Here is a 27,691-nt window from a genome sequence, read left to right as displayed (position 1 = left end):
TTTAAACAGAGTTTGCCTTCACTTTCCTCAGGCTTAGATCTAAAGAATGTTCTTTCCATTCATTCCTTGCCACTTCCAACCAAATACTTTTGGAGACAGAGCAGCCTTGCTCTGTAACAAGATACAGTCGGCAGATAACTCCCCAATTGCTTAGCAGCTAAATTAACGACTAAGGCACATTTGGTACACAAATGCCTGCTCATTGTATGGATTTTTCCCAAGTGTACAGTGGTTTGACGTTGGACTGGAGGGATGCCAGCTGTGACTTAGTCTCTTCTAAAGGAATTGGCAACACTTACGGAAACAACTAGAAACAAGAGTTTTCAAAAACATTTAAATACCTGAGTTACTTTTGCAAATTCTGCCTAAATTATAAACAAAAGGCCATTTGGTCATTAAGTGTCACTAGTAGGAGATCGAGTCATCATGACTGTGGAATGAGTCAAATCCCGTTCTTAAGACTAGTTTTGACGCCATTTCAACTAACATTTGCATCATTCACACTTAATCACAGAGAAGTGGAGGGCAAGGGGGAAAGCAGTGAGCAGGAAGACATATTGGCAAGACCTTGTGGCACTAACTTGAAAAATTTGGCTATGAGGAAAAATCTAAGCTGGAGAGTACTGGAATTGTCATGTTAGATGTGAGAACCTGTGGCTCAGAGACTGAAAGGATGCTAGAAGCCTGGCCAAAAAACCAGAGGACCAGAGGGTCAAGTTCAGGGATTCAGGCTGGAACAGATGGCTGCAAGAAGTATGTCAGAAATGACTGAGGGGGCACAGAAATGACTGCTGGAGCAGCAGCAGGACCTTGAGACCAGGGTAGAAATACACAGCAAAGATTGTAGAAAGTACTGGGAACTCAGTTATGTGAGAGCTGGCTTTATTCTGACTGCAATACCACAAAACTACACTCCACATGCTGAAGCCACTGCTGTTCCCTAGCGGTGCTTTCCGGTGCGATTGAAGCGCTTGTACAAGTACCGGATCCTCTTGTTCAGTTTGTGATAGTCCTCTGCAAACATCCGATCGCCCACCATCTGCTTCTTGCGGAGGCACCTCTGCAGCTCGTTCCCCCGCCAGCCTCGCAGCCAAGTGGGCCCCATGATGAGATTCTTCGGGTGGATCTGGAAGCCGCCTGAGAATAGGGGAGCAGAGACAGATGAAGCCAGCCACTGGAGAAGGCTGTTCCCAGGGCGGCCGGTCCAAATGCTCCCCGCCCTGTCACTGCTGGCAGAGGCGCCAGCCCTCAGGTGGGTCCAGCCTCGCTCCCCTCCCGCCCCAGGGCCACAGCGCTGGGGAGATGCGGGCGGGGTATGTGTCTTACCGAGGATCCCCACGTTATCATACACCCCGAATAAGGCCCGCTTCTTCGTCCACCGATCCACCGGCTTGCGCTTGGGCGGTTCCTTGATGCGGATGGGCCGGGTGAGCCCTGCCAAGGGCGAGGAGAGCGGCACGGGGAGGCCGGGCCGCACGGGCGCCCAGCGCGCCCCGCCGCAGTCGCTAATGCCCCGCTCGGCGCGGGGCAGGGGAGCGGCACGGCCCAGCAAGGCTCGGCCCGCCGCCCGCAGCAGCAGCGTTGCAGCTGCCGCCGCCATGGGGATGATCCCCGGAGCCCCGGGGAAGGGCCGAGACGGGACGGGAAGAGCGGCGCTGCCGCCGGGCCGCCCCTTCCGCCCGGGAGCGCAGGGGCGCGCGGGTGACGTCGCGCCAACGGTCGGGAGGGCAGGGGAGCCGGCGATTGGGCGAGGGGCCGGCGCGCGGCGCAGCCGCCGGGCGCTGATAGGCCCATGGCGGGGAGGGGCGGGGCGAGCGCGGCCCGCGCGCGCTGTTTTGAGCGCCCGGGGCCGTGGCCATGGCGGCGGTCCCGGAGTTCCATCTGCCTCTCGCCCCCGCCGATCTGCTGCGGGATGGCGGCCCCGGGCGCTACATGGTGCAGGAAGTGCTGTCCACCCACGAGCTGCCGCCCGCACTCGCAGGTAAGGTGTCCGCACGCCGTTCTCCCGGTCGGGCCCGGTCCTGCCGCCGGCTCACGGCCATCCCCCCCCGTCTCTCTCCGTGTTTTCCCGCAGCTTTCCGGGCCGCCTTCCGTGCGCGGGGCGCGCTGGCCGTGCTGCAGCACTTCGACTGCGTGTACAGCGTGCTGCAGTGAGTACCGGGCAGGGAGGGGGCGGCGGGGCGAGCGCTCTCCCCTCTGCTAGGCGCTCTTTGCTCGCCGCCCTTACGCCCTGTGTTTGCCCCGCAGCCACTTCCGAACCGTGGGCACGGCTGTCAAGGAGGACGCCCTGGAGCTGATGATGCACGGTGGGTACCCGCTGTTTGCGGCCGCTGCGGCACTAACGGAGAGGTTGTTTTCCCTTGGCAGCTCAATGATGATATAAAGGCTAATGTGACTCGGCCAGCTGGGCTGCACCCTCAGCCCATTCCTGTCATACGGGTCTGTAATCTTGGTGGACGATGCTGAGTTGTGCACGTTCGCTGTAAGGGCAGACCGACAGAAAATCCTCTTGCCCATGTCCCTGGAAAATGCATCTGTGGGATGTATCAGCTCAGAGCGAGTGTTTCTCTGAGCTGACAAAGGGCTGTGGGGATAGGACAAGACAGCACGCCCAAGGTTTGTGTTGCAGGGGGCAGCCCGTGTTACAGCTGGTGAGATGTGAGCACACATCTTTGGTAATCTGATGACTGCTCTAAGCCTTCAAAAGAGAGGATGGCTGAGGGACCTGGCAAGGAGTGCTCATGACTTTCTGCTTCTCCTCAGTGGTTTCCCATCATTCCAATGAACTTCCTGCTATCTTGAGTGACTCTGGGCTGAGCCATGCAGACCGTGCTGCTCACCTCAATGCTCTTAAGATGAACTGCTATTTGCTGACTGGTCTGATGAATGCCTTTGAAATGGAAACCTGCAAGAACAGTTGTTTGGAGGCAGATCCTGGGAGGAAGGTAGGTGAGGGGGCTGGGGGAAAGATGATAAAAGTCAGAATAAAATTTTAAGCTTGCTGAACTCTGTGGCATCTGTCAGATGTTGTAGCTGGGTTTATATAAACATAATGCTATCAAGAGCACTGCATAACGTGGAGCACTGGCCCTCCTGTGAAACTGTGCATGGAAAACAGCCAAAGGGACAATTGTGTGTCTAAACATCAGCAGGGACTTGGATGCCTAAGCCTTTCTATTTCACTCTTCAGTTTCTGGCTGGAACTTAGTGTGCCAGTATTTTCTGAAGATTTCCTGTCTGTGGGCAGAGATGATGGCAGTGGATGCAGATAGAATCCTTAAACCACACAAGGCACCGGTGTTGGCCTCAGTTGAGAGGAAAGAGTTGGGGAAAACCCCACTGTGATCCTGTGATCTCACACATCTCACTGTGTGTGTCCTAATGCTGTAGAATTTAGCAGACTTTTTATATTTTGAAGGAAGCAGGGCAGTAATGGGTTTTTGTGTGTTGCGAAGCTGCTGATGTATCTCACTGTGTGACCTCCTTTCTAGAACAGGAAGAACCTTGCCAAGACTTCTGGATCCTTGTGGGAAGAGGAGAGGGAGCCGCTCTTACAGCTCCTTACACAGCTGCTGCAGCTGGATCTCCGTCAGCTTTGGGGTCGTTTAGCCATGGAAGAAGAGTTTGTCAAGTATGGGTTGAAGCAGATGTATATGTGGAATGAGTGACTGCTTCTGAGGGATAAAAGGTTAAATTATAAATCTACCAGTGAGGTGGTATTACAGCCCTCGGTGGGGTGCAGATCATTGGGAAACTGAGGAAACAGCTGGGGGCAAAAGCAGGGTATATGAGAACCAGTTCCTTTCCTCACGTAGGCCTTCAAAATTCAGATGTTTGCTAATTTTTAGAGGATACTGGAGAATCTCTCAAACAGAAATGTGTGGTGTGCTAGAATGATGTTTGTTCAAGTTGTGATTGTGAGGTTTGCTGTCTGTCTTTTGTGGTTTTAGTTTAATGACAGGAAACTGCTACCGCATCCTGGAGAATCCAAGTATCGGCCTTCAGAGGTACCGGGTCACGCGGGAGGCTGTGACACATCTGCTTGCTGCAGCTCTGGTTCACTGTGACCACATGTTCAGTGAGTTCCTGCTCTTCTGCCTTCTTCCTGAAGTCATTCCCAGTTACTTTCCCTGACTTCTTTCTTCCTTGTCATGTGTGAAAGGTGCCACTCTGAAGATCACACAGATGTTGCAGCACTTCGAACATGTAGCCCCAGTGTTTGCACAGGCTGTGAGCCTCTGGGCTAAAGACTATGGTCTGAAAAGCTTGGTGGGTGAATTGCTAAGGTAAGAGAAATACCTCGAGGCTTGTCCTTCTATCTCTAGCAACTTGAGGCACCCCATTCCTTGTTTCATCTTTCTGTGCAGGGAAATTGGACAGAAATGTCCTCAGGATTTGGCTCGTGAGGCTTCTGGAGTCAAGGGTTATGCTACCTTTATAAGTGAACTGGCTGAACAGATTCCAGCTCTGGTGCTCTCCAACATGAGTGTTCTCTTGCCTCACCTGGATGGGGAGGTATGTTTCTGCAAAGTCACCTGTCCAGAAAAGTCAAATGGTAGAGATGCTGCTATCCAGTTTTTCTGTCTGAAAACCTGTTTCACAGAGCTCAAGTAACCAAAACCTGCTCTATGGAAAAGGTTCTGCCCTTACCTAAAAGATGCAAAGGGAACAGAAACCATGACATCTCCTGCCTGGTTGTCACTATCAGATGTCAGAGAACAGGAGACTGCTACTTGTCTGAGGTCCCAGCTGTTGTCCCTTGTTCTTCAGCACTTAATGAGTTTGTCATTGTCTTACCTTTTCTTTACCTGTAAGTGTTTCTCATGTCAATTCTTGGCTTCTATGAACCTATCTGGATAGCAGGGTTTGGGTTGGAAGGGACCTTAACACCTCTGCCATGGGCAGGGACACCTTCCACTAGACCAGGTTGCTCAAAGCCCCATCCAACCTGGTCTTGAACAGTTCCAGGGATGGGGCATCCACAGCTTCTCTGGGCAACCTGTTCAAGCGTCTCACCACACTCTTAGTAAAGAATTTCTTCCTAATATCTAATCTAGACCTACCCTTCACTTTGAAGCCATTCTCTCTTGTCCTATCATTGCATGCCCTGGTAAAAAGTCCCTCTCCAGCTCTCTCACAGCCCCCTTTAGGTACTGGAGGGTGGCTCCCCAGAGCCTTGTCTTCTGCAGGCTGAACAAGACCAACTCTCAGCCTGTCTTCATAGTAGAGGTTACTCTGTCTTGCAGGCACAGCTATGTTTACCCAAGTTTAGTACAACATCCATACTGAAAAAATTCACTTAAAACTGGAGCCTGGGCCTTCCAAGGCCCAAACTCTGGGCATATCAAGTCATGTCTTTTTGTCTGCTCCTATTTCAAGAAGTCCTGTCTTGGCAGAGTTACACGATGCGAAATGCCATTCTGGCAGCTATGGCAGAAGTGCTGGTGCAGGTGCTGGAGGGTGATCAGCTGGAGGAAGCTGCCCGTGCTACTCGGGACAAGTTCCTGGATATGCTGCAGGCCCACGTGTGTGACGTCCATAGCTTTGTGCGCAGCCGTGTGCTGCAGCTCTTCACTCGAATCGTTCAGTGCAAGGCAAGTCTGTGCTGGGGAAATGGTGTTGCCTCAGTCATCCCTTCCCCTCTTGTGTGTTCTAAGGGAATTTCTGCCACCCTGCTTTTTGTTTGAAGGGATTGAAGTATTAACAGAGAAAGGTATTGTCCCTGTGTACTGTGGTGTCTGCAGTTTTTTTCAAGAGACCAAAGATCCTGGGGGTGGGGGAACAAGGGGGTGGAAATTAAAAGCTGCTCTTTGTTACTGGGACAAACTAGAAGAAAGAGCACAGCATACAGCCTCTTTTCACACACTGGGAAAACATCACAATTACTAGATATTCTAAGACTCGACTCAACAGGATCTTGGATAACCTAAATCCTTGCTTTTAATGGAGGCTGGACCAGAATATATCCAGAGGTCTTTTGAGCCCTAGACTTTTCTGTACATCTACAATCTGTGCCTTTTAGTACATGAATATATCTGCAGTAAACTTTTTCCAAGTCTCTGAGCCTCCTTGATAACTTTATCTGTGCTCTTGTTGTGTGCTAGGCCCTGCCTTTGACTCAGTTTCAGTCTGTGGTGTCGCTGGCTGTTGGGCGGCTCAAAGACAAATCTGTCATAGTGGTTAAAAATGCCATCCAGCTCCTGGCTGCGTTTTTGTCCAACAACCCCTTCTCCAGCAAGGTAATTCCAACTAATATGGTGGATGGATTAGATGTCTGTTTGCAGGCTGAATATCTGAAGTCTGCTATAGCCAGGGCAGTAGCATTTCTGTGTCTTTTGGGAGGAACAAGGTAGCCTTTGACTCTGCAGCTGGGAGCTTTCTGGTTTTCCCAGGTTCAGATCTTGCTTTCTTGGGCTCATCCCTCTCTTGGTGTAATTCACAGCTATGTGGAAGACCAGGAGGGATGTAATTGGTTGAGGTAAAAACCTGCAGCAGTTTTATTTGAATCCCAAATAAAATGAAACTATGGGGTTTCTCTCCTTAGGGTCAGAATTAGTTTTTTAGAATATTCTTCATGAATCTGCAGCTCTTTGTGTTTAGCTGCACCTTCTCCTGAGTTTCTGAGCCTTAGACTGGCAACTTAGAGCAGTTCTCATTCTAGGATCAGGGCCAGAGTCTACTATTCCTGTTTCCCAAAACAGGGTTATCTATGGGGATTGGCAACTAAAGCAGGGAGTGGAAGAGAGAGAATTCTGGCATTTCAGGAAAAGGAGGATAACTAACATATTTCTTCTTCTCTTGCTGGCATCTTCAGCTAAACTGGACTGACTTGGATGAGCCACTGAAGAAAGAAGTGCAGAAGCTGCAAGAAATGAGGGATCGTAGGAGGCCCACAGCAGGTAATTTCCTTTCTTCCTCTTTCCACTTTCTAGGACAGTCCAGAATTTACTTTTCTTTATATTAAGTTTGCTCCCAGGTTGTGACAGCTTTTGTCTCAGATCTTACCTGTGTGAGATGGTGAGACTAGATAACTGGGATTAAACTCACAGCAGTTTTCCTTACAGTGGTGGTATAAAAGGATCATATTAATGTCCATGCCTAAATCAACAGTCCTTATAGCTATATATCCTATTTGCAGGGTAAGAACTGAAAACGTCTATGAATACCCTCCCAGGTTTCTCTTTTCTACCACTCAAGAACTGCTAGAGTCATGATTTTGGTCAGATGTTATTTAAACTTGATTTGTAGGCAGCACCAAGTCCAAGGCTAAACAAATGATGGTTGTCTTAGCTGTCTTTTTTTTTTTTTTCTACCTTCAGTGGTTTCTTTTTCTTTCTTTCTTTCTTTTTTTTTTTTTTTTTGATGTCAGAGTTCTTGTCTTATTCCTAGGGCAGTCTGGGTGAGATCAGCAATGGGAACAGTGCCTGCCTGGGGAGGGGGTAGGGGAAGTAGAACTCCTGAGTTCCAGATGAGTTTTTCCTTCCCATTAAAGGTGTCACCTGAGTCTGTGTTCTTCATTCCATCTGATTTTTAAGTAGCTCCAGTGATTGCCCCAGAGGAAGAGTGGGAAGCAATGCTGCCAGAAGTTAGGGCTGCCACACAGCAGCTCTTTCAACCACTGCAGGAAGGGGAAGAGGAGGAGCTGGAAGTTGAAGAAACAGTGGAGGGTACAGTGGAGCAAATCACTGGGCTGTTGAAGAAGCTGAATTACAAGTAAGAAGTCAAGCAGTTTGACAGTGTTTATCCCACGGGGTGATTTCCAGTAACATTACTCTGTGGAAAGAGATTGACATGGGCACCCAGCACAAGATGCTGGTAGGAGCTGCTTTCCCAGGTGTTCAGGGCAAAGTTGGATGGTTTCCCTTATGTTCTGCTCCGACGTGTTGCTGATACTCTCTTGGGCAATGTCATTGTCCAGGAGTGCAGCCTGCCTTACGCAGAAGGCCCTGTGTCGCTTCCAGGGGAAGGAACCTTTCAATGGCCCTGGGGAGGAGAACGAAGAGGCAACAATCCTGGGTGTTCTGAAGAGACTTTACACAGGTAACTGTATCTCTCTGTTCCCTAAGTCCAGGATAATGCCAGAGCCAGACTAAAACTGTCTGTAATACTCTGTCCCTCTTTCTGACCTGTGGGACTCTGTATGTCTGTATGTACTTGACAGCTCATAGAGCTGCAGCATCTCTCGATTGTTTGTTCATCTAGTACCTTGGCATTTTAGCTGGATCATATTGATCTTAATTTCTGGTTGGAACAGTTCCATGGTGCCAGTAGAAGTGGATTTCTGGTGCTTTAACTCACGTAATGTCTGAGAGGAGTGAAGCCAGTGTTGCCACTCACACCCTTCTGCCATGTCTGAATTTGTCAGGAGTTCTGCTTCCTGAACAGGTGGTGGCACATAATGCTTCTCCGTAGCAGCCTTGACCAAGTATCTGGTTCAAGCAAAGTCTTGGTTATCTGAGGCCTGAGCCTCTGGGTGTATTTTCAAGACTTTGCATACTTTGTTTGGTGTTTGTTTCAGCATAAGGTTGCTTAGCCAATTGCCTTGAGTATATTTCTGTTGGAAGTCTATTGTCTAAAAATCTTAACTTTGTCAACTCTCCATGCTTGCACAAACTTTGTTGAGGAGTAGTAGTGTTTGCCTTCTCCCTGGTTCCCTTTTAGGGCCCTCATCTGTCTTTGGGGAATTACCAAGTTCAGATTAACCCCATCGGCATTTTAATGGAGTTTACCCCAACTGGACCATGCCTTTCTATACCCTTATACTAAGCTGGCATGTCTCTGGAGCATCACACTGTAGCACTGGAACTTTCTCCACAGCCTGCTGAGATTTTGTAGCTAGGTCTGATGGCAGAATTTGGATTTTTGTATCCTGGCTCTCGGGAGGTGTCACTGTGGCATGGGGGAGAGGAGGGTTAAAATGCCCTGAACCGCCTGTTTCTCTTGTATCTTGAGTATTGCTCACAAACAAATGTGCTGTACAGGTTCATGCCCAGGTGAGAACAGTGAGGATCCTCCACATGACAACAGTAGTGATAAGATTGAAGAAGTACAGGAAGAGCAGCCTCCAACAGAGCTGGTCAAACAGGAGATGTTGGTGCAATACCTGCAGGATGCTTACAACTTCTCAGTGAAAATCACAGAAGCTCTGAACCTGATCAGCAAGATGATGTACGAAAACTCTGTCTCAGGTATGTGAAATAACCATGGGGCCCTTTTTTCCCCATTCAGCATTTCTAGATCTTTCCCCTTGCTTGAGAGAAGATGTTGGAGAGGTGGAGCTACAGGGGCAGGAGAAAAGATTGAAGGGGCTGCTCTTCACTGAGTAGATGTCATAGATACTTCCAGGATATTGGAAAAGCAAGCACCATCTAAATGGGTGTCATGAAGGGGTTGAATAGGGCATGAACGGACTTTTTAGGAGTTCATTTTTTTAAATATCAAGATTGAAAAAGGTATTTCTAAATGTTTAAAAGTTGTTTTTAAAAACATTTGAAATAAAATGGTTTTGAACTTTCTGAAATGAAAAAAACCAGCCAGGTGACCAAAGTGAGTTCACTTGTGGAAGCTACCCTGCCTCCTGTGGGGAGGGATGTATGTTCATCATCTCAGCTGAGGTTCTCCCAAAGTAAGCCTGGCCAGTGAAGCTGGGTTTGGTTACGTGCTCAGTGTGCTGACACAGCTTCAGGTGTTATGCTGACCTCAAGAGGGGAACTAAGCAGCTGGTCTCATCCACCTCACCTTTCCTCAAACTTTATTCTATGGTTAAACATGAGCCTGATCAACAGGTTCTGTGGCCTGGTCCTCTTCAGTGCTGTAGAGAAAGGTAGTGATGAGAAGGCCTTTGAGTTAATTCAGCTGTTCATATTTAGTATTAGAACTACTGTAATCCCTTAGACTTTTTTGCAGTGTTTATCAGAAATTGGCATTTCCAAGGAGTGAGGGGCACAACTCCCTCTCCCATCCTCTCCAGCACATCCACTTGCACAGATCTGGGGTATGGATGGGTGTGTGCATTGCAGTGCCCTGGGCTTCATGCAAACACTTCTGAGGTTTCATCTCTGTTGAGAGCTCACGTTACTTGTGATCAGCATGTGGGCTTCCCCAGCAAGGTTTGGTGTCATTAGCTATTTGCACACACAGAAATGAACTCCTGGGTTCAGTGCCTTTACAGGTCCCTTGAAGTTCAAGGCCAAGAAAGTGCCCTACCTGATACTTAAACACCTGGGGTTTGATTGTGGGAGTGTTTTTTTATGGATGCATGGATTTTAATAACTTTTCATCTCCCTGTTGTCCTGTGCTGTAGTGTAAGGAAGGCAAAATCAGTGTCTGAACAGCAGAGGTGTGTTGAGATACTCTCTCCATTTGGAGGGAGTATGCTGCTGGGTGAGGGACTGGTGCTAGGGGGATGTGTGCTCAGATTTAGCCTTTTTAAATTAAAGATTTAATATTTGAAGAGATATATTTTTTTTTTCTGTTGCATATTTATGTATTCTGATGTGACTGGGGACAGGGAAAGCATACCAGCTTGCCTGATAGGTGTTCTTAACTCTGATTTTAAGTTGAGGCTTATACTGGTAAAAAGCTCTTACTTAACCAGAGGTCAGACTCTGTGAGCTGTTTGTTCTACAACTCCTTGATCACGGCTGTGGATGCCCTGTGATGCTGTCTATCTTAATGGTTTTTTCTTGTCTTGTGAGCAGAAGACTGGGCAGTGTATTTCAGGAGTAGTCAAGCTGGAACCAAACACAGTATTCCATACCCCATTTGTACATCAAATAGCTTAGTTCCTCTGGTTATAGCATTGCACTGGGGCTTATATTCAACTGTCTGCTGTGACTATGAGATCTTTTTTCCCAAAGCTAATGTTTCCCAGAAGAGAATTTTGTTCTTTATCAAAGATAAGTCTCTCTGCTCTTTCCCTAACTGTATCACATTGGATTTAGCTGCAATACTGTTAACTTGTTAATTCTTTTTTCTGGGACATCTACATCTTTGTATTAGTGATCCCATTCTGACTCAAGCCCTCTGCTGACAGTAGCAGTGATTTCTACATGCTTGTAGAGTTTGCTGTGAAACCAGTACTCCTATGAATTTATTTTAATGGCCTCTCTAATAGGAAGTGGGGAAGAACTGCACTAACACAATTGTTCTCTCTGCAGTGGTGCAGGAGGCCATTGAGTTCTTCGTGACGGTCTCGCAGTTTGGTGTGCCCCAGGCACTGCTTGGAGTCCGCAGGATGCTGCCCCTCATATGGTCAAAGGAGCCTGGAATTAAAGAGGCTGTGCTGAATGCCTACAGACAGCTCTATCTGAACCCCACTGAGGATTCAGAGAGGTATGGATCTTCCTAATCAGATGGTTGGGGTTTTTTTCTCCTTTCCCTCGCACATCCCCTTTCTGCTGTTGGGAATGGGGTATGGACAGGAAGAGAACTAAAAGTTGCCATGCTCCATGCTGAACTGAAAGGTAAGGTTATTATCTGAATATCCCTGCAGGATATCCCTGCAAGTCTTCCTGCAGGACCTACTGCTGAACTTGGTTCTTGGTTTGTCGTAGAGCTCATGTGTAGGAAATTCATGCAGCAAAACTCCTTGGGAGACCTTGTGAAGGAGATGCTGAGAATTACTTGAAGTTAAAGTTGTTGTCAGTTATTGAAGTTACTGTTGTCAGGCACTAATATTTATTTTTCTAAAAAATTTCACTTTCATACAAAGCATTGCCTAAATAGTCTGGGTAGGGTCCCTATCTGATAGGGAGCAAAAGGTGTCAATGATGAACGTTTTTTTGCCAGCAGGGTTCTTGATTGGCAACAATCAACTTCAGCCTGTTAGGAGTCAACTGTTAATATGGAGTCATCCCATGTCCAAGAGTCTTATATACTTCACTCTCTGTGGGCAAAGTTGTTGGCCAATGTCAGTTGTCCCATTTTGAGTTTCTTATAACTGTAGTTGTTCATCCTATGGGGATAATAAGAGGAACAGTGTGGTCTAAAGTTGAAGCTATATTTCTTTTACCAAAGCTCAGGGGTTTTTTGCTGACAAGTCATGCATGCTGTGGCCTTAGTCAAGTGTAGGCATTCTACTTCTGATGTACACAACACATTCCCCATTTCTTTATCCTTCACACTATACAAGGTTAATTATTTGGGTGCTTTCACATGTATTTTTATTTGTATTTTAGTCAGACCAATCTTAAATATTTTTCTTACAAATTTCTACGTGTGTTAGATGGGAGAATGTTGAAGTGTCTTAGTTGCTTATCCTTTTTGAGGATTTGGAGGTAGAAGCTGGGTACCACTTGCACGTTTGTTTCTTCCATGAGAGGAACTGTGTCTCCTCTCTGCTGTGGCACTTGCCCTTTTTTAGCACTTACCCACTTGTAAATCCTGTTGAATACTCATGCAATAAGATAAGTGTGATCCCTAGTGAGATGCATCATAACTCACCCTCATTTGTACCATCAGGGCAATAAAGAGCACCTGCTGCTTCTTATTTCTTCCCGATAATATTGCCTGGAGACAGCACTTCTACAGTTTGTGCTCTGTCCTCGCTTGTTCATAGAGAGATTTGCAGTTTCTTATGTTCTGGGGAATTGTACTTTGACTTGTGGTTGTAAATAAACTGGGAAGTGGCTGCTTAGTGCTTCTGATTGGATCTTTGAGCACCAGAAGGAGCACCGGTGCACAAGGCAATGGACTTTTAAGCCCACATCATGGTCATTGGCACTTGGGTGACTTCGAGAACTCAAGCTTGTGGTGGGAGAAGTTTTCCTGATCCTAGGGATCAACTCTGTTATCCAATAGATGTTTTCAGCTCTCCCAATAGGGCAGTAATTTTTACAGTTGCTTTTTCTTTACATTTTAATTTTTTATTGTTATTTTTCCCCTTTCAAAGGGCCAAGGCACAGAGCCTGGTGCACTCTCTCTCTCTCATCATGGTAGATGCGTCACTGGGAACGATACAGTGCTTAGAGGAAATAGTGAGTATTTGCCTTCAGTTTGGATTGTGTCTGTTTTATTAAAGTGGTAAATCATTGCAGTTTATGTCTTTACTTTGAAGTTCATTCTCCTTTGCCTCTGTCTAATTTTTTAACTGCATTGCTTTTGCAGATCTCAGAGTTTGTGCAGAAAGATGAAATAAGGCCTGCTGTGACCCAGCTGCTTTGGGAGCGATTCATGGAAAAATCTCCATGCTCGGCGCTCGAACGCCGCGCTGCTGTGATGCTGCTGGGGATGATGGCACGGTGAGCCTGGGGCCAGGTCAAAGCCTGTGAGTGGAAGGATGTACAGGGAGTCGATTTTTATTGAAGAACTGTGGGTGCTGCATCAGCTGACTCTTGGCTCTAGCTTCAAAAATAGTAACCTTCTCATGGGGTAATGAAGCCTGGAACTAAACCTAGTTGTGCTGGGTCCCACCAGCACGGCCTCTGAATGATTATGATGAGATTATTTTCCCTGTGTTCTGAATGTCCATCCCTTCTCAGAGTTTACAGTGTCACAGCTCTGCAGCTTTGTCTGTGTTTGGATAAGAACAGTGAGAAGCTGCTGAGTAGAGATGTCTGGAGCCTTTAGCTTGAAGAAAAATGAATGTTTCACTTTCAGAGGGCAAAAAGAATGTATCTGCACTAAAAGGTTTTCACTTCCACTCTTTCCCAGCCCAGTAACCCTTTGGCATTCAACTTACCTGCTCTTGCTGTTCTTCCTTCAGTCCTTCACGAGTCAGAAACAGGCCTGCATAGTGATGATCCTAAAGTTCTTTCACAGGCAGAAAGGGGAACGGGTGGGTGTGGATTTGGGATTGGCTTTTTTTGGATGATGTTGGTTTGGTTTGGTTCCCGCAGCAGGGGAAGAAATGGCATATGTCACAAGTCCTGAGCTCCTGGACTCTTTTCTACTTTCCAACATTTCTGTTTTTCTTTCCCTTGTAAGTTTTGGTCCTTTCTGATCAGAAAGAAGTGTTGATCACTTTGGAGAAACTTGTCTCCTAGTGGAAAGCGGATTATACTGGCTTCTGTGGAATATTGTTTGCTGCTCCACTAGCTGTATCTTGAGTCGTTGGATGGGTTTTATTTTTTTCCCCTCTTACTCAAACCACTCCCTTCCACATGGTACAAGGAGTATTTCTCTTGGTTATCCATACTTCTGTAAACTTTCAGCAGCACCTCATGTGATACCCCCATCCCTTCCATTCCACAGAGGGAAGCCAGAGATCGTTGGTAGCAACCTGGACATCTTGGTGACAGTGGGGCTCTCTGAGAAGGCATGTGAAGACTACAGGCTGCCTCAAGAAGTATGCAATGTTATTTCCAAGCTTGCCAGTAACCCTAAGGTAAGGCTCTGGGTTTGTTCCTGAGGTCATCCAGAAACAAAGAAAGGGGGAAAATGGTTTGTATGGAAGAAGAGAGAGAGGTAATTAAATTTTTACAGATTTTGAAATTAAGTAGGTTGAGACCATTCAGCAGCACTGTCTGGAAAGCTTAGCACACATCAGTGAACATGTAATAAAAGAATTTTCATTAGGCAACAGGCTGAGTTCAATTAGTAAAGAGTTCAGTGCACAAGAAAATATGTTTTCCTTTCAATTCTCTTCTTCAGACTCCCAATTTGAAACTGATTTGTGTTTTCTCAACCATGAAGCCCTTTCCTCTACTGATGTTTTCTGGTGGTGTGATTCTTTTGCCCTCCCTATTAATTGATATTCAGGAGTTGTCAGCTGTACAGCAGAATATAAAACATGAAAGGTTTTCAAACCTGTCCGTGTTACTTAGAACAACACGATGGTTGATGGCTTCTTCCCCTGGGAAACAATTTAGACTTTTTTTTAATGCACTTGGAAAAAAGTTTCTGTTTTTTTGACTCAATCATTTGGGCATTTTGGTTCAGGGGTTCTACCACAAAAGCAGCCCTCCTTCACAGAGCAGCATCATTCTGTGACAGCCTGTCCCACTTGGGTTGTTGCTGCACAAACTTCATGAGTTAACATGAATCAGAACATTCTTAAATGTTCTAAAGATGGCTGTAATTCAATTTGTAGTTGACTTAAGTCTACAGTTAAGCTTGTATGTGAAAAGGGACTGAACCGAAAATATTTGACTGACTGACTGACTGGAAGTAGCTCCTCTTCTTCCCCCACCCATCCTCCCAACCAGAAATTCATTACAGAGGACAGGATTGTGATGAATCAGGAATTTTTGTTTCAAGCTACTGAAAGCTGGTAAATCCTCAAGTAAATTCTATTTTGTTCAAGTATATATTCATCAGGCAGACACAGGTGTGCTGGGACACCTCAGATATTGTCATACGTGGTTTAGTAGTCCTCTAGGTTATCTTATTCCCAGCTAAAATGTGGTGTGACTGATACAGAATATATACAACAACCTAAGTGGTCTTGGATCCAGACCTATCCTCTGTTATTTCCACTGGGGGTATTTTGCTTTTAAACAAACCCTTATGGTTCTGGAGTACCCCAAGGCAAGTTGACTTATTGTTGATGGCTCTAAGATGCTCTAAAGGTTTCCCTCTTCATTCCTTCTGGAGAAGGAGTAAATAATATCAGATTTTAAATTAATCCTTTTGAAATTTCAAAAGAGTTATTTTGATTTAAGGTGAGATAATGGAACTGTCTGGGTTGGCCTGGGATCACCATTTGGCCAAGCTTCAAATCCACCCAGTGTTGTCACCATGCCAACACAAGTGACAGTAATGTCCCTGTTGCATGTTTAGCTGCAGAGCAGTACTGGATGTCCCTGCTATGAGCCCAGCATGGGCTTGATTAACACTGTGCACACAGCAAGGTTAAGTACTGGGAAGGGCATGGGGGGATCTCACGTGCTGCTCTCATGGGAGTACCTTGCCTGTTGTCTCTGCAGCCAGCACTGGGGAAGAACAGTGCCCCTTTTCGACTGCCACAGAACCACATGCTCTTTGGTTGCCTGAGTGAGACTGTGAGTAAAGGTGAGCTCAGGTCAGCAGGAGGTTTGGAGGAGATGGGGTTGGGCTGCAAGACCGCCTGTGTTGTCACTGGTATGTGTGGGTACATTGCTTCCTCTTCTCATCAGGCTTTGCCCAGCCAAGCAGTCACTGGATCCCCTTCATGGAGGCAGCAGTAATGCTCATCTACCAGCTGGCAGAAGGGGCAGAGGAGATCTGTGCTGACATCTTGCATGTGTGCAGTCAGCAAGCTCTAGAGAAGCTGCAGGAGGCTGATGAGCAGAAAGCTGGTGAGGAAAAAAGCTGATGAAGAAAATCTGTACCTGTGGTTTCCAGTGCTGCTTTGGGTGGCCTAGAGTAACTGCAGGAGAACAGAGCTGAGGGGCTGCTGGTGGTGTTGGCATGGGAGGATGCGAGTGCTGTGAAGGAGTTTGTGGAGTGTGGAGATGGGTTATACAGTGAGGCTTGGCACTTACTGATGGGGAAGAGGTCTAGATTAACACTGAACTGTGGTAATTTTTCCCCTTTAGATGCAGGGGATTCTCCAAGCAGAGTCTCTGATGGTGCTGGCAGTCTGCCCACATTCCTGTTGCTACACCTGGTGTCCCTTGTGGGACAGGTGGCACTGCAGCAGGTAGCACATTTGGAAGTGTCAGTGAGTGCAGAGCTACGCAGACGCCGCATGCTCAAAGAGGAGAAGACCAAGAAGCAATCTGACACCAGCACAAAGAAGCAGAGACCCCAGGTGAGAGCCAAAGGGTTTTTTTCCTATGGGCAGCTCTTGTAATGTCCTAGCTACAGCAAACTTCTGGAGAATGCAATCCTGAGGTTGCATGAGATCCAGAGCAATGTGTGCTTCAGGAATAGAAACAGACACATATTGGTTAGGATTGACAGGGAGAACTGAGGTCCTTGAATGACCCTATTCACTAAAGCTCCCACACTGGTCTTGAGTTTTGAAGAGGCAGAGGGGAGGGAGTGAAAGATTATGTCCTGACCATGGTTATCTTCCTGCTTCAGGCAAACATTTCCTTTGTACTCATCACCTCCTTTCTTACCAGAGCAGTCTTTTGCAACTGATGCAGTAGTGGTGAAGAACATCCATTTGTACCCTGAGTTCTGGAAAAAAAACCTTCCTAAACCCTGGTCCAGAAGATTTGAGAGTCCTATCCTCTGTTAGGTAGAAGTGATGAAGGTTTAAGAGTAGACTTTCTAATGTGATTTGGATGCTAGGTTTGGCTAGGTCTACCTTGGGATGTTTTCTAGAGTGTAATGTGGCTGACTTTCCTGGGTAAGACCAGAGAAAATATGTCCCCCTAGGTATCCAGTTGGTAAGTTGCTATTAGATGCTTACACTGCTAAGTCCACAGAGAAATTTGTAGTTCATTTCCTCATCCACCTGCTTATCAGTGTCACTACCACTTTCCATGCAGGAGGAGGTTATGATGAGATTTTCAAAAAGGTAGCAGTTGGATACAGATTTGGTCCCCATTGCAATGCCCATGTCTCTTCTTCCCTTGTGTTGATTTTTCCTTGCTGTGATTTCCCATAATCTTGCTCACAAAACCAGCAATTCAAAGGCTGCTCTGAACTTCTTGCTTTTAGGATTTGAATGTTCCTTAAGTTATGCAGGACTCGCACACTGATGCTGGATGTCTCCTAGGTCTGTCTTACCTTAGTAGTGTCAGTAGTTTAGGCTTTCTTTACATTCTGGGCTCCTTAGTACAAGAGACATGGAACTCCTGAAGCAGGTCCAGTGGAGGGCAATAAAGATGATTAAGGGACTGGAGTATCTCTCTTAGAAGGAAAGGCTGAGGGAGCTGGGCCTCTTAAGCCTCAAGACTGAGAGCAGGACCTCACCAATGTCTGTAAGTATTTGAGGAGGGGGTGCCAAGAGGATGGAGCCAGGCTGTTCTTGGTGGTGCCAAGCACTAGGACATGAGGCAATGGGCAGAAACTGATGCACAGGAAGTTCCACCTGAATATTAGGATGAACTTTTTTACTGTGGGGATGACCAAGCACTGGAATAGGTTGCTTAGAGAGGTTGTGGAGTCTCCTTCACTTGAGATGCTCAAGAACCATCTAGACACAATCCTGTGCAATGTGCTCTAGGAAGACCCTGCTGGAGCAGGAAGGCTGGACCTGATGACCCACTGTGGTCCCTTCCAGCCTTACTATGTGATCCTGTGACCACTGTTCTGTGGCATGTGGACTGGCAAATCCTGGACTACCCTTCACAGCTTCATTCAGTTCTTGGGGAAAAGTGGGTTATTAAACTCTGTCAGTCCGTTCCCCGCTCTAGTTGTGCAGCTGGTAACGTGCATATACCTCACACCTGAGAGAAGAGAACCCTGAGAAGGAAGAGGTTATTGTTGCCTGACAGCTTTCTTAACAGTCTCCTCTCTGCACAGAGCACAGGGAATGAGACCACTATGGAGGAGGAGCTGGGCCTCGTGGGAGCCACGGCTGATGACACCGAGGCCGAGCTCATCCGCAGTATTTGTGAGACAGAACTCCTAGATGGTAGGTGTGGCTGCCACCAAGGAATACTGGCTCTGCCTGCCTGTGTGAAAGAGCAGGTACAGTGGGTAACAGATCCTGAAGGAGGAAGGCTGTTTCCTTTGGAAGGAAGCACTGTCATTTTCCATGGTATCAGTTTCCATATGGGCTGTCTGTTTCTTGGCTCTGCCTTTCTGGAGGTGGTTGTTCAGTGGTCAAAGTGAGTCAACCAGTAACTGTAGTTTGCAGCAGCTCTGGGATAAATGGAGTCATTGTTCTTAAAGTGGGATGTACAAACAGTGCTCTCATGCTCACTGTCTTTATTCCCACTCTAGGGAAGCACCTGTTCTCTGCCTTTGTTCCACTGGTGCTGAAGATCTGCAACAGCCCTGGACTCTACAGTGACTCGGCGCTGTCAGCTGCTGCAGCCCTCGCTCTTGGCAAATTCTGCATGATCAGGTACTGCTGAGCCATGCCAGAGTTCTTTTCCCAGCCTTCCTAGCACTAAAGCACAAGCAAATGTTGCAATTCCTTTCCCAAGGAAAGAACAAACACAGAAGAGTGTTCATAGATCACTGGTTTTTAAGCTGTTTTTTTTCCTCTGCTCTCTGAGAGATTGAATTTTGCTATCTGTCCCTTCTTTCCTGTACCCTGTCTTGCTAGCTCTGAGTTCTGTGACTCACACTTGCGTCTGCTGTTCACGATGATGGAGAAGTCCACTCTGCCTGGTGTGAGATCCAACCTCATTATTGCAGCAGGAGATCTGGCCATCCGCTTCCCCAACCTGGTGGAGCCTTGGACATCGCATCTCTATGGCAGGTAATGCTACACTCGTTGGAAGAGGACATATGATGAAAACTCTGTGGAAGAGTGACACCGGGCCCCCAGAAGGTGAGAATGACCCAAGGAAGCAAATTTGAAGATGTTGGTGCAGGGAGACCAGAGCCCTGGGCTGTGGAATAGGCTGTCCTGAGTACCAGTAACTCAGAGGCACTCCCTCGCTGCGTTCTGCAGTAACTGTTTGCTCCTGTCAGGTTGCGGGACCCCTGTCCCAGCGTGAGGCAGACGGCTGGGCTGGTGATGACTCACCTCATCCTCAAAGACATGGTAAAGGTGAAGGGCCAAGTGAGCGAAATGGCAGCTCTGCTCATAGACCCAGAGGAGGCAATCGTCGGAGTGGCTCAGAACTTCTTCGGTGAACTCGCCAACAAGGCAAGTGGTTGCTCTGGGACCTTATTTCACAGGAGCAGGGAAGGGCTGTTGGAGGCTGGATCAATTACATGGGTTCTGGAGAAGGTGTGTTAATGGTGTAGAGCCATTGGTGTGTCTCTCTGTGGACTAAATAAGGGGAGTTGAAAGAGGTACAAGCTTTGCTTCATCCCTGCCTGATGTTGCTGAATTTGACCTCATCCATTCACATTGGAAGGCAGGCTCCAAACCACTGCCTTTTCCCTTTGCTTGTGTTTGCCCAGCACAAGGTTGGGAACAGCTTTCTGTAGCTCACCTTTAGGCCTTACAGCAGAGTTCCCTGACCTTATGGCTCAGGCAATGCACCTTCTCTGAAATCTTTCCGGGTAGTTCTTGGCTGTGGGACACTGAGATACTTAAATTGCAGCAGTTTCTGCCCAAACAGGTAAGAACAGAAGCAGCGTTACCCCCTGTACACTGTTCATTCCATGTGCAGCCTCACATGGGCCCTTCAGAGTTTGAGATGTACTGCCTGAGAGGCTGCAGTGACTCTGGGGCTTTTCTGTCTCAGTCTGCTTTGTTAAAGCAGAGCTGGCCACCTGACTGCACTAACTTCCTATCTCTGCAGTGTGTATGACAAATCTATAAGCAGTGGGAAAGAGAATATGGACTGGACCTTTTGAGGCAAGATGCAAAGCAGTTCCATGAACTGAAAGGCTGTTTCCTTTATCAGGAAGCTTTTTTTGTTGGGTTGTGACAACGTTGGAAAGCAAAGAAACTGCATCCAAGTCTGCCAAAGAGCAGAGCTGAGGTGCAATATTTAGCTTGTTGGTTGGCTGGGATGTTTTCCCCCCAGCCAAATACTCCTGGGTAGGCATGGCTGGCTATGTACAGCTCATTTCAAAAAACTGGTGCTTTCAGTCAGTAGATTTGGGATCAAGTGGGCAGCTTATTTGGCTTGACTCAAATTATCCTTTATAGTGCTGTATCTCATGTAGAAACTTGTGTTCTGCACAGGGTAATGCTGTCTATAACCTGCTTCCAGACATCATCAGTCATCTCTCAGATCCTAACAGCGGCATAGAGGAGGAATCCTTCCACACTATTATGAGGTATTCTGAGGTTACATAAATCTCTTATTGCCAGGACTATGTTTATGCAAAGGGGGTGCCATACCAAGGGAAGAAAAACTACACTGACATGTAGAAAATGCTTTTTCAGTTGGTCTCTTTGATCTGACTTTTTCAGTCTGTACTGGAAATGGAGTCATGCTGAGGGGAATTGATTTTAAAGCCACACAGCTGGGAGTGAGGAGAGACTCTACAAAGAGTTACCACTAACTCAAAATTACTTTCCCTCTAGAAAAGGAAAATAGTTGGTTTTACACATGGGAACATGGATACACAACATTAGGAAAACACAACAGGTTTTTAAGACTCTGCTGCCTTTGTCATTTTGGTGGCTACTGACGTTTTGTAAGCAGTTTTAGTAAAGCAGTAGTTATAGTAACAGGTTTTAGTCTGGGGTGCCTTTCTGGTGGTTTGTTTTATGGGGCGTTTTTTTTGGTTTGGTGTTTTGGTTTTTTTCAAGAAAGCCTTACTCTGGACTATACAGATATTGGAATATTTCAATCTGAGGTTATTGGTTGCTCATAGCACTAATAATGTCTTTATTGGTAAAGCACAGAAATTTTCCTCTCATTTCTGGAACTTAACCACATGAGGGTTTTTCTGAGTCATTTGAATCCCTATGGATTATAGAGGGGAGTGTTAGACAAAAGTATTGCTGTTGCTGAAGAGAGGAACAATAAAATCTCCCATGATTTTTCAACTAGTCTTTCCACCTATGAGAATCCAGTGCATTTAGGAAAAGGCATGGGATTTAGGATAGGTAGGAATTGCAAGACACAGAAAAAGTCATTAGGGAGGGTGTAACTGAGACTGAAATTAATTTATGGTGGCAAAAGTAGATGGATGTTTTGCTTCAGTTTTAATTAAGGAGGGTAGTGTGCAATGCTGGGAAATATAGCTTGTGGTTCCTGACAGCACACATAGAAGTGGAAGTTAATGTCTGAAGTGAAGCAAACCATCACAGGGAGACAAGAGGCAGCATGTAGAAAAATTCCAAATAATTTTGGAATTTTCAGTACTGTTTTTAATTAATGTAATTTAATTAATTAATTACCACAGACATAGAGCATAATAAGTGTAGCAATTGCATTAAAGTGTGATTGGTGGGGTTAAGGAAGGTGTAAGATGGACTTTTGACTTCCAATAACATACACAGAGAGAACTGGAGGTGTCTGGCAAATAAGAGAAGAAGCAGTATTGATTTAACAAAACAGACAGGTATCAAATTAGTATAAGGATAATTAATTTTAAAGACCTGATCATCAGTTAACGTACCACATATTGTTTAAATAGGAAAAGAAGGAAATTTGTAGTTGAAACTGAACTATTTCCCCATGCAGCATTATATGAAATGCTTACATTGTGGAGAGGAGGTTTAACTTGGAAACCATGGTGGACAAAAGCACAGGCTAGGTATGAAGCAGTGCCTTGTGCTCCAGGGATACTTGCCAAACTGGAGAACAGAGAGGTTTAAAAAAGATGGGAATAGTGGTGGGACCATCACTGTTAGAGGACTAACTGGAGAGTGCAAGAGTTACAGTGATTAAAACTGAGATGGAAACTAGCAGAACAGAGTATAAGGCTGAAGTTGTTTAACCTCTTCTGTAAAGGTATGGCTAAATGCATTCTACTTCCTGCTTTAGCTGCCCAGTTTTTTCTGGTATAGGGAAGCACTGGCAGTGCTGGTGAGACCTTGTCTGGAGTACTGCCATAGTTCTGGTCATTGAAGTTAAAGATGAATTGATGCTGGAACAAATGCAAAGGGAGGACTCTTGAGAATGCTGTCTCTGTTATGTATCTTAGAAAAGCAGCTTGGTGTGGTGGTAGTAGACACAACAAAGACTGAACAAGGAACTGCTTTAGAACAATTATATCAAGGCCAGTGGCAACCTGACTGAACTAAAGTTAACAGAAACGTTGGTACAAGAAAAAGGGAGGGCAGCAGGACCTTCTTAATAAATAGAAGTTATTCAGTAATTTCTAAGAGAACATAGTGCAAAATGCACAAGTACTTAACTGGGCTAAAGTCCAGGTATCTCTATTCCTCAAGAAGCTAAGAAAAAAATGAGATTATTATCAGCATTTAAGTTCTGTTAGGCTTTGTTCCCGTTTTAGTGCAAAGTAATGCTCACTTTTGCATTGATCCAAAAGGCAACAACACACTTCCAGCAAATTAGTAATGAAAAAGTCACAAGCATGGTTTTGAGGGGGGAAAAACATACTGCTTGCCACAGTGCTCCCCTCAAGGTCTGCTTGTCAGACAAACCAGTTTGTCAGTGCAACTTGTGAAGGGAGGAAATTGTCTGGAGGCGCTGCATGCTCTTAAAACTGGATGGAAGGAGCAGATTAGAAGTCAGCACTGCTGCCTTTTCAATACCCCTCCCACCTGAAATGGGGATTCCCCTATGGGCTCTGAACTTTTGCTTTTTTTTTTTTTCCTCTTGCAGACATCTGTTCTCATTTATTACAAAAGAAAAACAAACAGAGAGCTTGGTGGAGAAACTTTGTCAGAGATTCCGGACTGCCAGGTGGGTTGTAATCTTCATTTTCCTGCCAAGTGCTTCTGCTTCTCAGGAATTTTTAGAAGAAATGAGCTTGCATGTGGTGGTTCTAACAGGTTCCCATTATATTCTTCACGTGACAAATGCTGACTTAACTTGGATTAAGTTCCTTTTTTTTTTTTTTTTTTAAGTACCTTCTCCTAAAAATGCATGAATACTTATAAATTAATGTTTCTGGTTTTATTATGCAGTGATTTATCTCCTCTTCCTTCCTTTTTTAAGGAAAAAGTTTTGTAACAGTCTAGATCTGCATTATAGCTGAGCAAGGAGACATCCTGCACGTGGATTTTACATACCTTTGTGATCCTTCTCCACAGGCTATTGCAACTCAGTTATGAAATGAGTGTGTTCAGCTGAGAAGTTGGGATCTCTCCAGCCATCGTGTCTGGGGTGATCTCAACTGTCAAGCTGATATAGGCCTGTCCTTGTTCTCTGTGCATGGGCTGCTCAGTACCAAGTCTATGCCTGGGATTCTGTTTTGGTTTTTTATTATTATTATTATTTTATTCAAGGACTTGTGCCACCATGCACTTTGGCTTTTGCTTTGCTCCGTCTCCAAGATGTGCACGCCTTGCTCGTTGTGCTGATTACAGAATGCAGGACGCACACTGTGAATCTGGGATATCATTTTTCTTTCTGGGTTTTGGGGGTTTTTTGCTGCTTTTTCCCCGCTCCCCAAGCTATAATTTCACTCACCCAGGTGTACACTTTTTGTTTCCTTCCAAGAAGAAGAATAATAGAAATTTATCTTCTTCCCTGTCATGTACTTCCAGTTAGATATCTTCATTTTAACTTCCCCTGGCTTTGGTGTACCCTGCTTTCCCCCATTCCTGTGGTTTTCCTTCTCTACTGTTGTGGCTTTGCCCTTGAGATTTGAGCTGTGTCTGCTTATCTTGGCCATTTGTACACAGTGCCTGGGCATGTGATCCCCTCAGCTGCCTCAGGGAGTTGCATATTTCCCAAAATATTTGGATTTTGTTTCCTGAGCAAGAGTGGAGAGCAGTCCCTCTCTCCCAAGTTGCCTCCCAGGAGCACTGGTGAGCTCTTCACACCACATTTGTAAATAACCATCTGTACGTAAGTTGTGTCCAGCCTTTAGGAGAATGTCCTGATATTTCTGTACCCCAAAGATGATCAGCTTGATGCACACTAGTAGTACTGCTAGAGCAAGACTGTTGCTCCAGGCTAAAACAGGGGCTTATCAGAAAAGATTTTGCAGCCACCATCACCCTCCTCAGCATTTCTGGAGTTCCAAACATAGCAACTTGCCAGGTGTCATTCAGGCTTTAAAGGTGGAAACACCTGGATGCTGCACCTTTGTTCTCCACCTGTCTGGGTTGGAGCAGAACATCCTGAGACAGCATGTGCAGGACAGACTTTGGGCCCTCGCTTTGTGTATATTAAAAATAGGGGCTTTGGCTTCACTTTTTTGCCTCCCATTCCATCACAGTGATCTACATTAGGGATGTTAGTATGTGCTTTTGTTTTTCTTTCCCTTTGGTTTTATTCCAGTATTTTTTTCTGGAATTTGAATGTAGTCCTTCTCTGATACAGCATTTGTTATTTGTTGTCTTTATAACTTAATGACTTTGACCTTCTTTATGTAACTAGCCAGGAAAGAAAGAGAGAACATCGAATGCAGCTTCTGCTTGAGATCATCTCAAACATGCAAAAATGAACAGCCAAGGGGGGGTTTGTTATGTGGTTAAAATAAGGCCCTTCAAGAGGAATCCTGACCTGAGTCTTCTCCTGGTCAGCAATAACTTCTGACACTTTTCAAACAAATGACTGTGTTCTTTAGCAGTGGAGCCTTCCTGTTTTTCTGACAGGCACTAAGTGTGTATGGTATGGCACAGCACCCTGTCACTGACTTGTAACAGAACAACCTGAATCTCATGTTCTGCAGGGCAGAAGCACCTGCAGGAAATGCTATTAGTTCTGGGTGAGATGTGCTCAACTTCATACACCCCTTTTTGAAAGAACTAATGGTGATCTTTGTCTTTCCCAGGACTGAGCGTCAGTATCGGGATCTGTCCCACTGCCTTACTCTGCTTCCAGTCTCGGAGCGGGGCCTTCACAAGCTGCAGGACAACTATGACTGCTTTGCAGACAAGCTCCAAGATCCAACTGTCTACAATTGTTTCCAAACTGTGCTGGCTCGATTCCGCAGAGCAGGCATCAAACCTGAGACTAAAGTAAGGATGTGGGACAAGAGTCCAGGCCAGAAAAACAATTGCTTTTTACATACAGTGACTGGAAAGCCCTGCAGGTGTTCCATTTTAGGCAGACTATTCCTCATCCCTAACAATTTATCAATTCATTTATTTAACCTGATGGCAGGTCTGCTATGGATGTCATACTTCTCTCCCTTCACCTTCTCTTTTTTCTTTTCCCTTCCACCGCTCTTTTACATCTCCATCAGGCTCTAGCTGAAGAGCTGGAGCAGAAGCTCTCTGCCTCCCATAACCGAGGACTGGATTCAACAGAGACATGCCAGGATGGTAGTCAAACTCCAATGCCAGTGCCAGCCAAGCGGAAACCAATAGGAAGTATGTTCCTTTTTGTGAGACTGCAGCCTTCCCCCGATCCTGTAGTCCAGCAGAGACACCTAGGGACTTTTCCTCACTCTTACAGACAGAAAGCTGCTACCTTTCTCTATTTTTTTTCCCTATTTCTTGACAGGTTCACGCCGCCAGCCCCTGGGCCCAGTCAACACAGATGACGATTTTGTCACACCCCCGTCTCGCACTCTCCGCAATCATAAGCGTGCCCAAAAGCGCCCTCCACGCAAAAAAGCCATCATTACCTTCTCCAGCGACGAGGAGAACAGCTCTGAGGATGGTAAGGCACTTGGCACATGTGTGCTCTGAGGGTGAAAGGGGAGAAGGACTACACATTTTGCCCAACAGGGATGTCCCTTTGGTCCTGGGCTTCAGAGCACTGTGGAGGCTGCCTGTAGATTTCTCTGCTCAAGGCAGGGGAGTGATCATTACTGACACGTTTTACTCTCTTCAGAGCTATCGGCAGAATTAAGAGAGGAAGAAAACCCCACCAAAACAACTCCCATCACCAGATCTTCAGGCCGACGGCTGCGCTGAGAGAACCATCTGCCACTGTCTTTTACTAAAAATAAAACTCCCTTTATGCAACAGTCTCCTCTTGTCTGAACTACCCCATAATATGACAGTGCTTTAAATGAGGACAAAATGGAAGTTTAACACCAGGCTAAAGCAATTTCAAGCCTGTCTTTTGATATCTCCACAAAGAAAGGCAGTGATGATGAACATAGCTGCCACGCGGCCTGATTTTGCCCTGGCTTTGCAGATGAGAATAAGCTGCTCTTATTAAAATAAAAATAAAATCTGTGGAAGAAAGTCTTTCTAAGAAGAGCCAAACTACCCCTGGAGTACAAAATGCTCATTCCTTTCTCATTTTGTATGTGCTTATACTACACTATTCAGCTTTTAACACAGGACCAATCTGCTTGTGCTGGGTTTAGGCCCTTTTATATTTCATCCTTTTTGAAGCTCTTGTCCTGTAAAGCCAAGCAGGGTTTTGAGGGGAAGGTACCTGCATCTTTTTCTTGTACATATCTCATCAAAGAAAAGTTCAAGGAATGGGGTGTGAGGAGAAGGGAGAGAGAGAAAGGCTAACTTAGACTAGAGCATTTCAATAAACAATATGCAAAGTCTGTAGGGGAAAAAATACATCTTTTAAAAGTTAAAAAAACAAAACCAACCCACCACTAAAACTTTAGAATTAACTTTTAATAAAGCTAATTTGATAACTTACTAAGTATCCTGATACCCTTGATTGTCTCATTGCTTTCTGGAAAGTTGTTGCTGCAAATCCAATTATGTCTCAAGTAAAACTGGCACTAATGTTCTTTCAGGAATGCCACATCAGTTTTCAAGTCAGTCCTGGCACTCCTTGAACTGCCCTGTGAACATGAAGAGCCCTAAATTAGATTTTGTGTTAATCACATAAACAACCTTTAACCTTCTGTCTAGAGGCAAGTTGGCATTTGTCCCAGAGCTCTTATTTCCTCTTACCTTGTCAGCTGTCTAGAAAGCAGACTAGTCACCAGCTGGGCAGGAATCAGAAGGGTCCTTCTCCTCTGCTGGTTCCTGCAGAGCTGCAGTCTCTGTCTCTGAGGATCTACCACCTTCCTGCAGCTGTGATCACCCCGGGTTCACCTAGCAAGTAGAGCATGCTGCTCTGTTCCCTTCTGGCCTAGCTGCAGAAGCAGCTGCTGTAGCTTATTTTGATCCCTATTTAAAAAAGCAATCACTAGGATGCGCATAGTTTTGCACTGACCTGAGCATATGTTTTTTCATGCTGATACCTGAATGGACATAATCATGTTAAATGCTTACAGAAGTAAA

The 27,691-nt window shown here is 45.8% G+C and overlaps 2 protein-coding genes and 1 non-coding gene across 5 annotated transcripts; 2 read left to right on the top strand and 1 right to left on the bottom strand.

Moving 5' to 3' along the window:
- Positions 1-865: 865 nt before the first annotated feature.
- MRPL51 (mitochondrial ribosomal protein L51) lies at positions 866-1,687 on the bottom strand. The gene is made up of 2 exons (XM_069018866.1): positions 1,327-1,687; positions 866-1,137 (listed from the first exon to the last, which is right to left on the bottom strand). Exons 1-2 carry the CDS (start codon positions 1,598-1,600, stop codon positions 941-943), a joined length of 471 nt encoding a protein of 156 aa, XP_068874967.1. The 5' UTR covers positions 1,601-1,687; the 3' UTR covers positions 866-940.
- NCAPD2 (non-SMC condensin I complex subunit D2) lies at positions 1,144-26,460 on the top strand. Of its 3 annotated transcripts, none has more exons than XM_069018856.1 (31): positions 1,144-1,252; positions 2,075-2,150; positions 2,248-2,306; positions 2,764-2,945; positions 3,492-3,631; positions 3,951-4,078; positions 4,163-4,286; positions 4,368-4,515; positions 5,397-5,594; positions 6,105-6,239; positions 6,815-6,899; positions 7,536-7,713; positions 7,919-8,040; positions 8,982-9,188; positions 11,160-11,334; positions 12,893-12,977; positions 13,108-13,241; positions 14,194-14,326; positions 15,867-15,951; positions 16,056-16,217; positions 16,458-16,672; positions 18,340-18,451; positions 18,763-18,886; positions 19,091-19,246; positions 19,462-19,639; positions 20,633-20,727; positions 23,193-23,273; positions 25,315-25,501; positions 25,729-25,855; positions 25,989-26,147; positions 26,322-26,460. In XM_069018856.1, the coding sequence occupies exons 1-31, from the start codon at positions 1,162-1,164 to the stop codon at positions 26,402-26,404; spliced, it is 4,164 nt and encodes a 1,387-aa protein (XP_068874957.1). In that variant the 5' UTR covers positions 1,144-1,161; the 3' UTR covers positions 26,405-26,460. The 3 variants fall into 3 exon arrangements, with proteins under 3 accessions (XP_068874957.1, XP_068874947.1, XP_068874937.1); XM_069018846.1 differs by lacking the exon at positions 1,144-1,252 and adding an exon at positions 1,828-1,981 and having other exon boundaries at positions 7,539-7,713; XM_069018836.1 differs by lacking the exon at positions 1,144-1,252 and adding an exon at positions 1,828-1,981.
- On the top strand, positions 2,367-2,689 carry LOC138120283 (small nucleolar RNA U85). Its single transcript, XR_011155807.1, has one exon. It is a non-coding gene; the product is annotated as a small nucleolar RNA U85 (small nucleolar RNA).
- Positions 26,461-27,691: the final 1,231 nt, after the last annotated feature.

Source organism: Aphelocoma coerulescens, chromosome 1 (assembly GCF_041296385.1).
Source record: "Aphelocoma coerulescens isolate FSJ_1873_10779 chromosome 1, UR_Acoe_1.0, whole genome shotgun sequence".
In the NCBI taxonomy this organism is placed as follows: domain Eukaryota; kingdom Metazoa; phylum Chordata; class Aves; order Passeriformes; family Corvidae; genus Aphelocoma; species Aphelocoma coerulescens.
The sequence above is the reverse complement of the archived record's forward strand: the minus strand, read 5'-3'. Positions and strand labels throughout refer to the sequence as shown.

Excerpts from the sequence above, each read along its gene's own strand:
- MRPL51 (XM_069018866.1), bottom strand. The coding sequence starts at position 1,600 with ATGGCGGCGGCAGCTGCAACGCTGCTGCTGCGGGCGGCGGGCCGAGCC. Across the intron at positions 1,138-1,326 it reads TGATAACGTGGGGATCCTCG|GCGGCTTCCAGATCCACCCG; the intron begins GTAAGACACATA and ends CCCTATTCTCAG.
- NCAPD2 (XM_069018836.1), top strand. The coding sequence starts at position 1,858 with ATGGCGGCGGTCCCGGAGTTCCATCTGCCTCTCGCCCCCGCCGATCTG. Across the intron at positions 14,327-15,866 it reads AGCTTGCCAGTAACCCTAAG|CCAGCACTGGGGAAGAACAG; the intron begins GTAAGGCTCTGG and ends TTGTCTCTGCAG. Across the intron at positions 25,856-25,988 it reads CAAGCGGAAACCAATAGGAA|GTTCACGCCGCCAGCCCCTG; the intron begins GTATGTTCCTTT and ends ATTTCTTGACAG.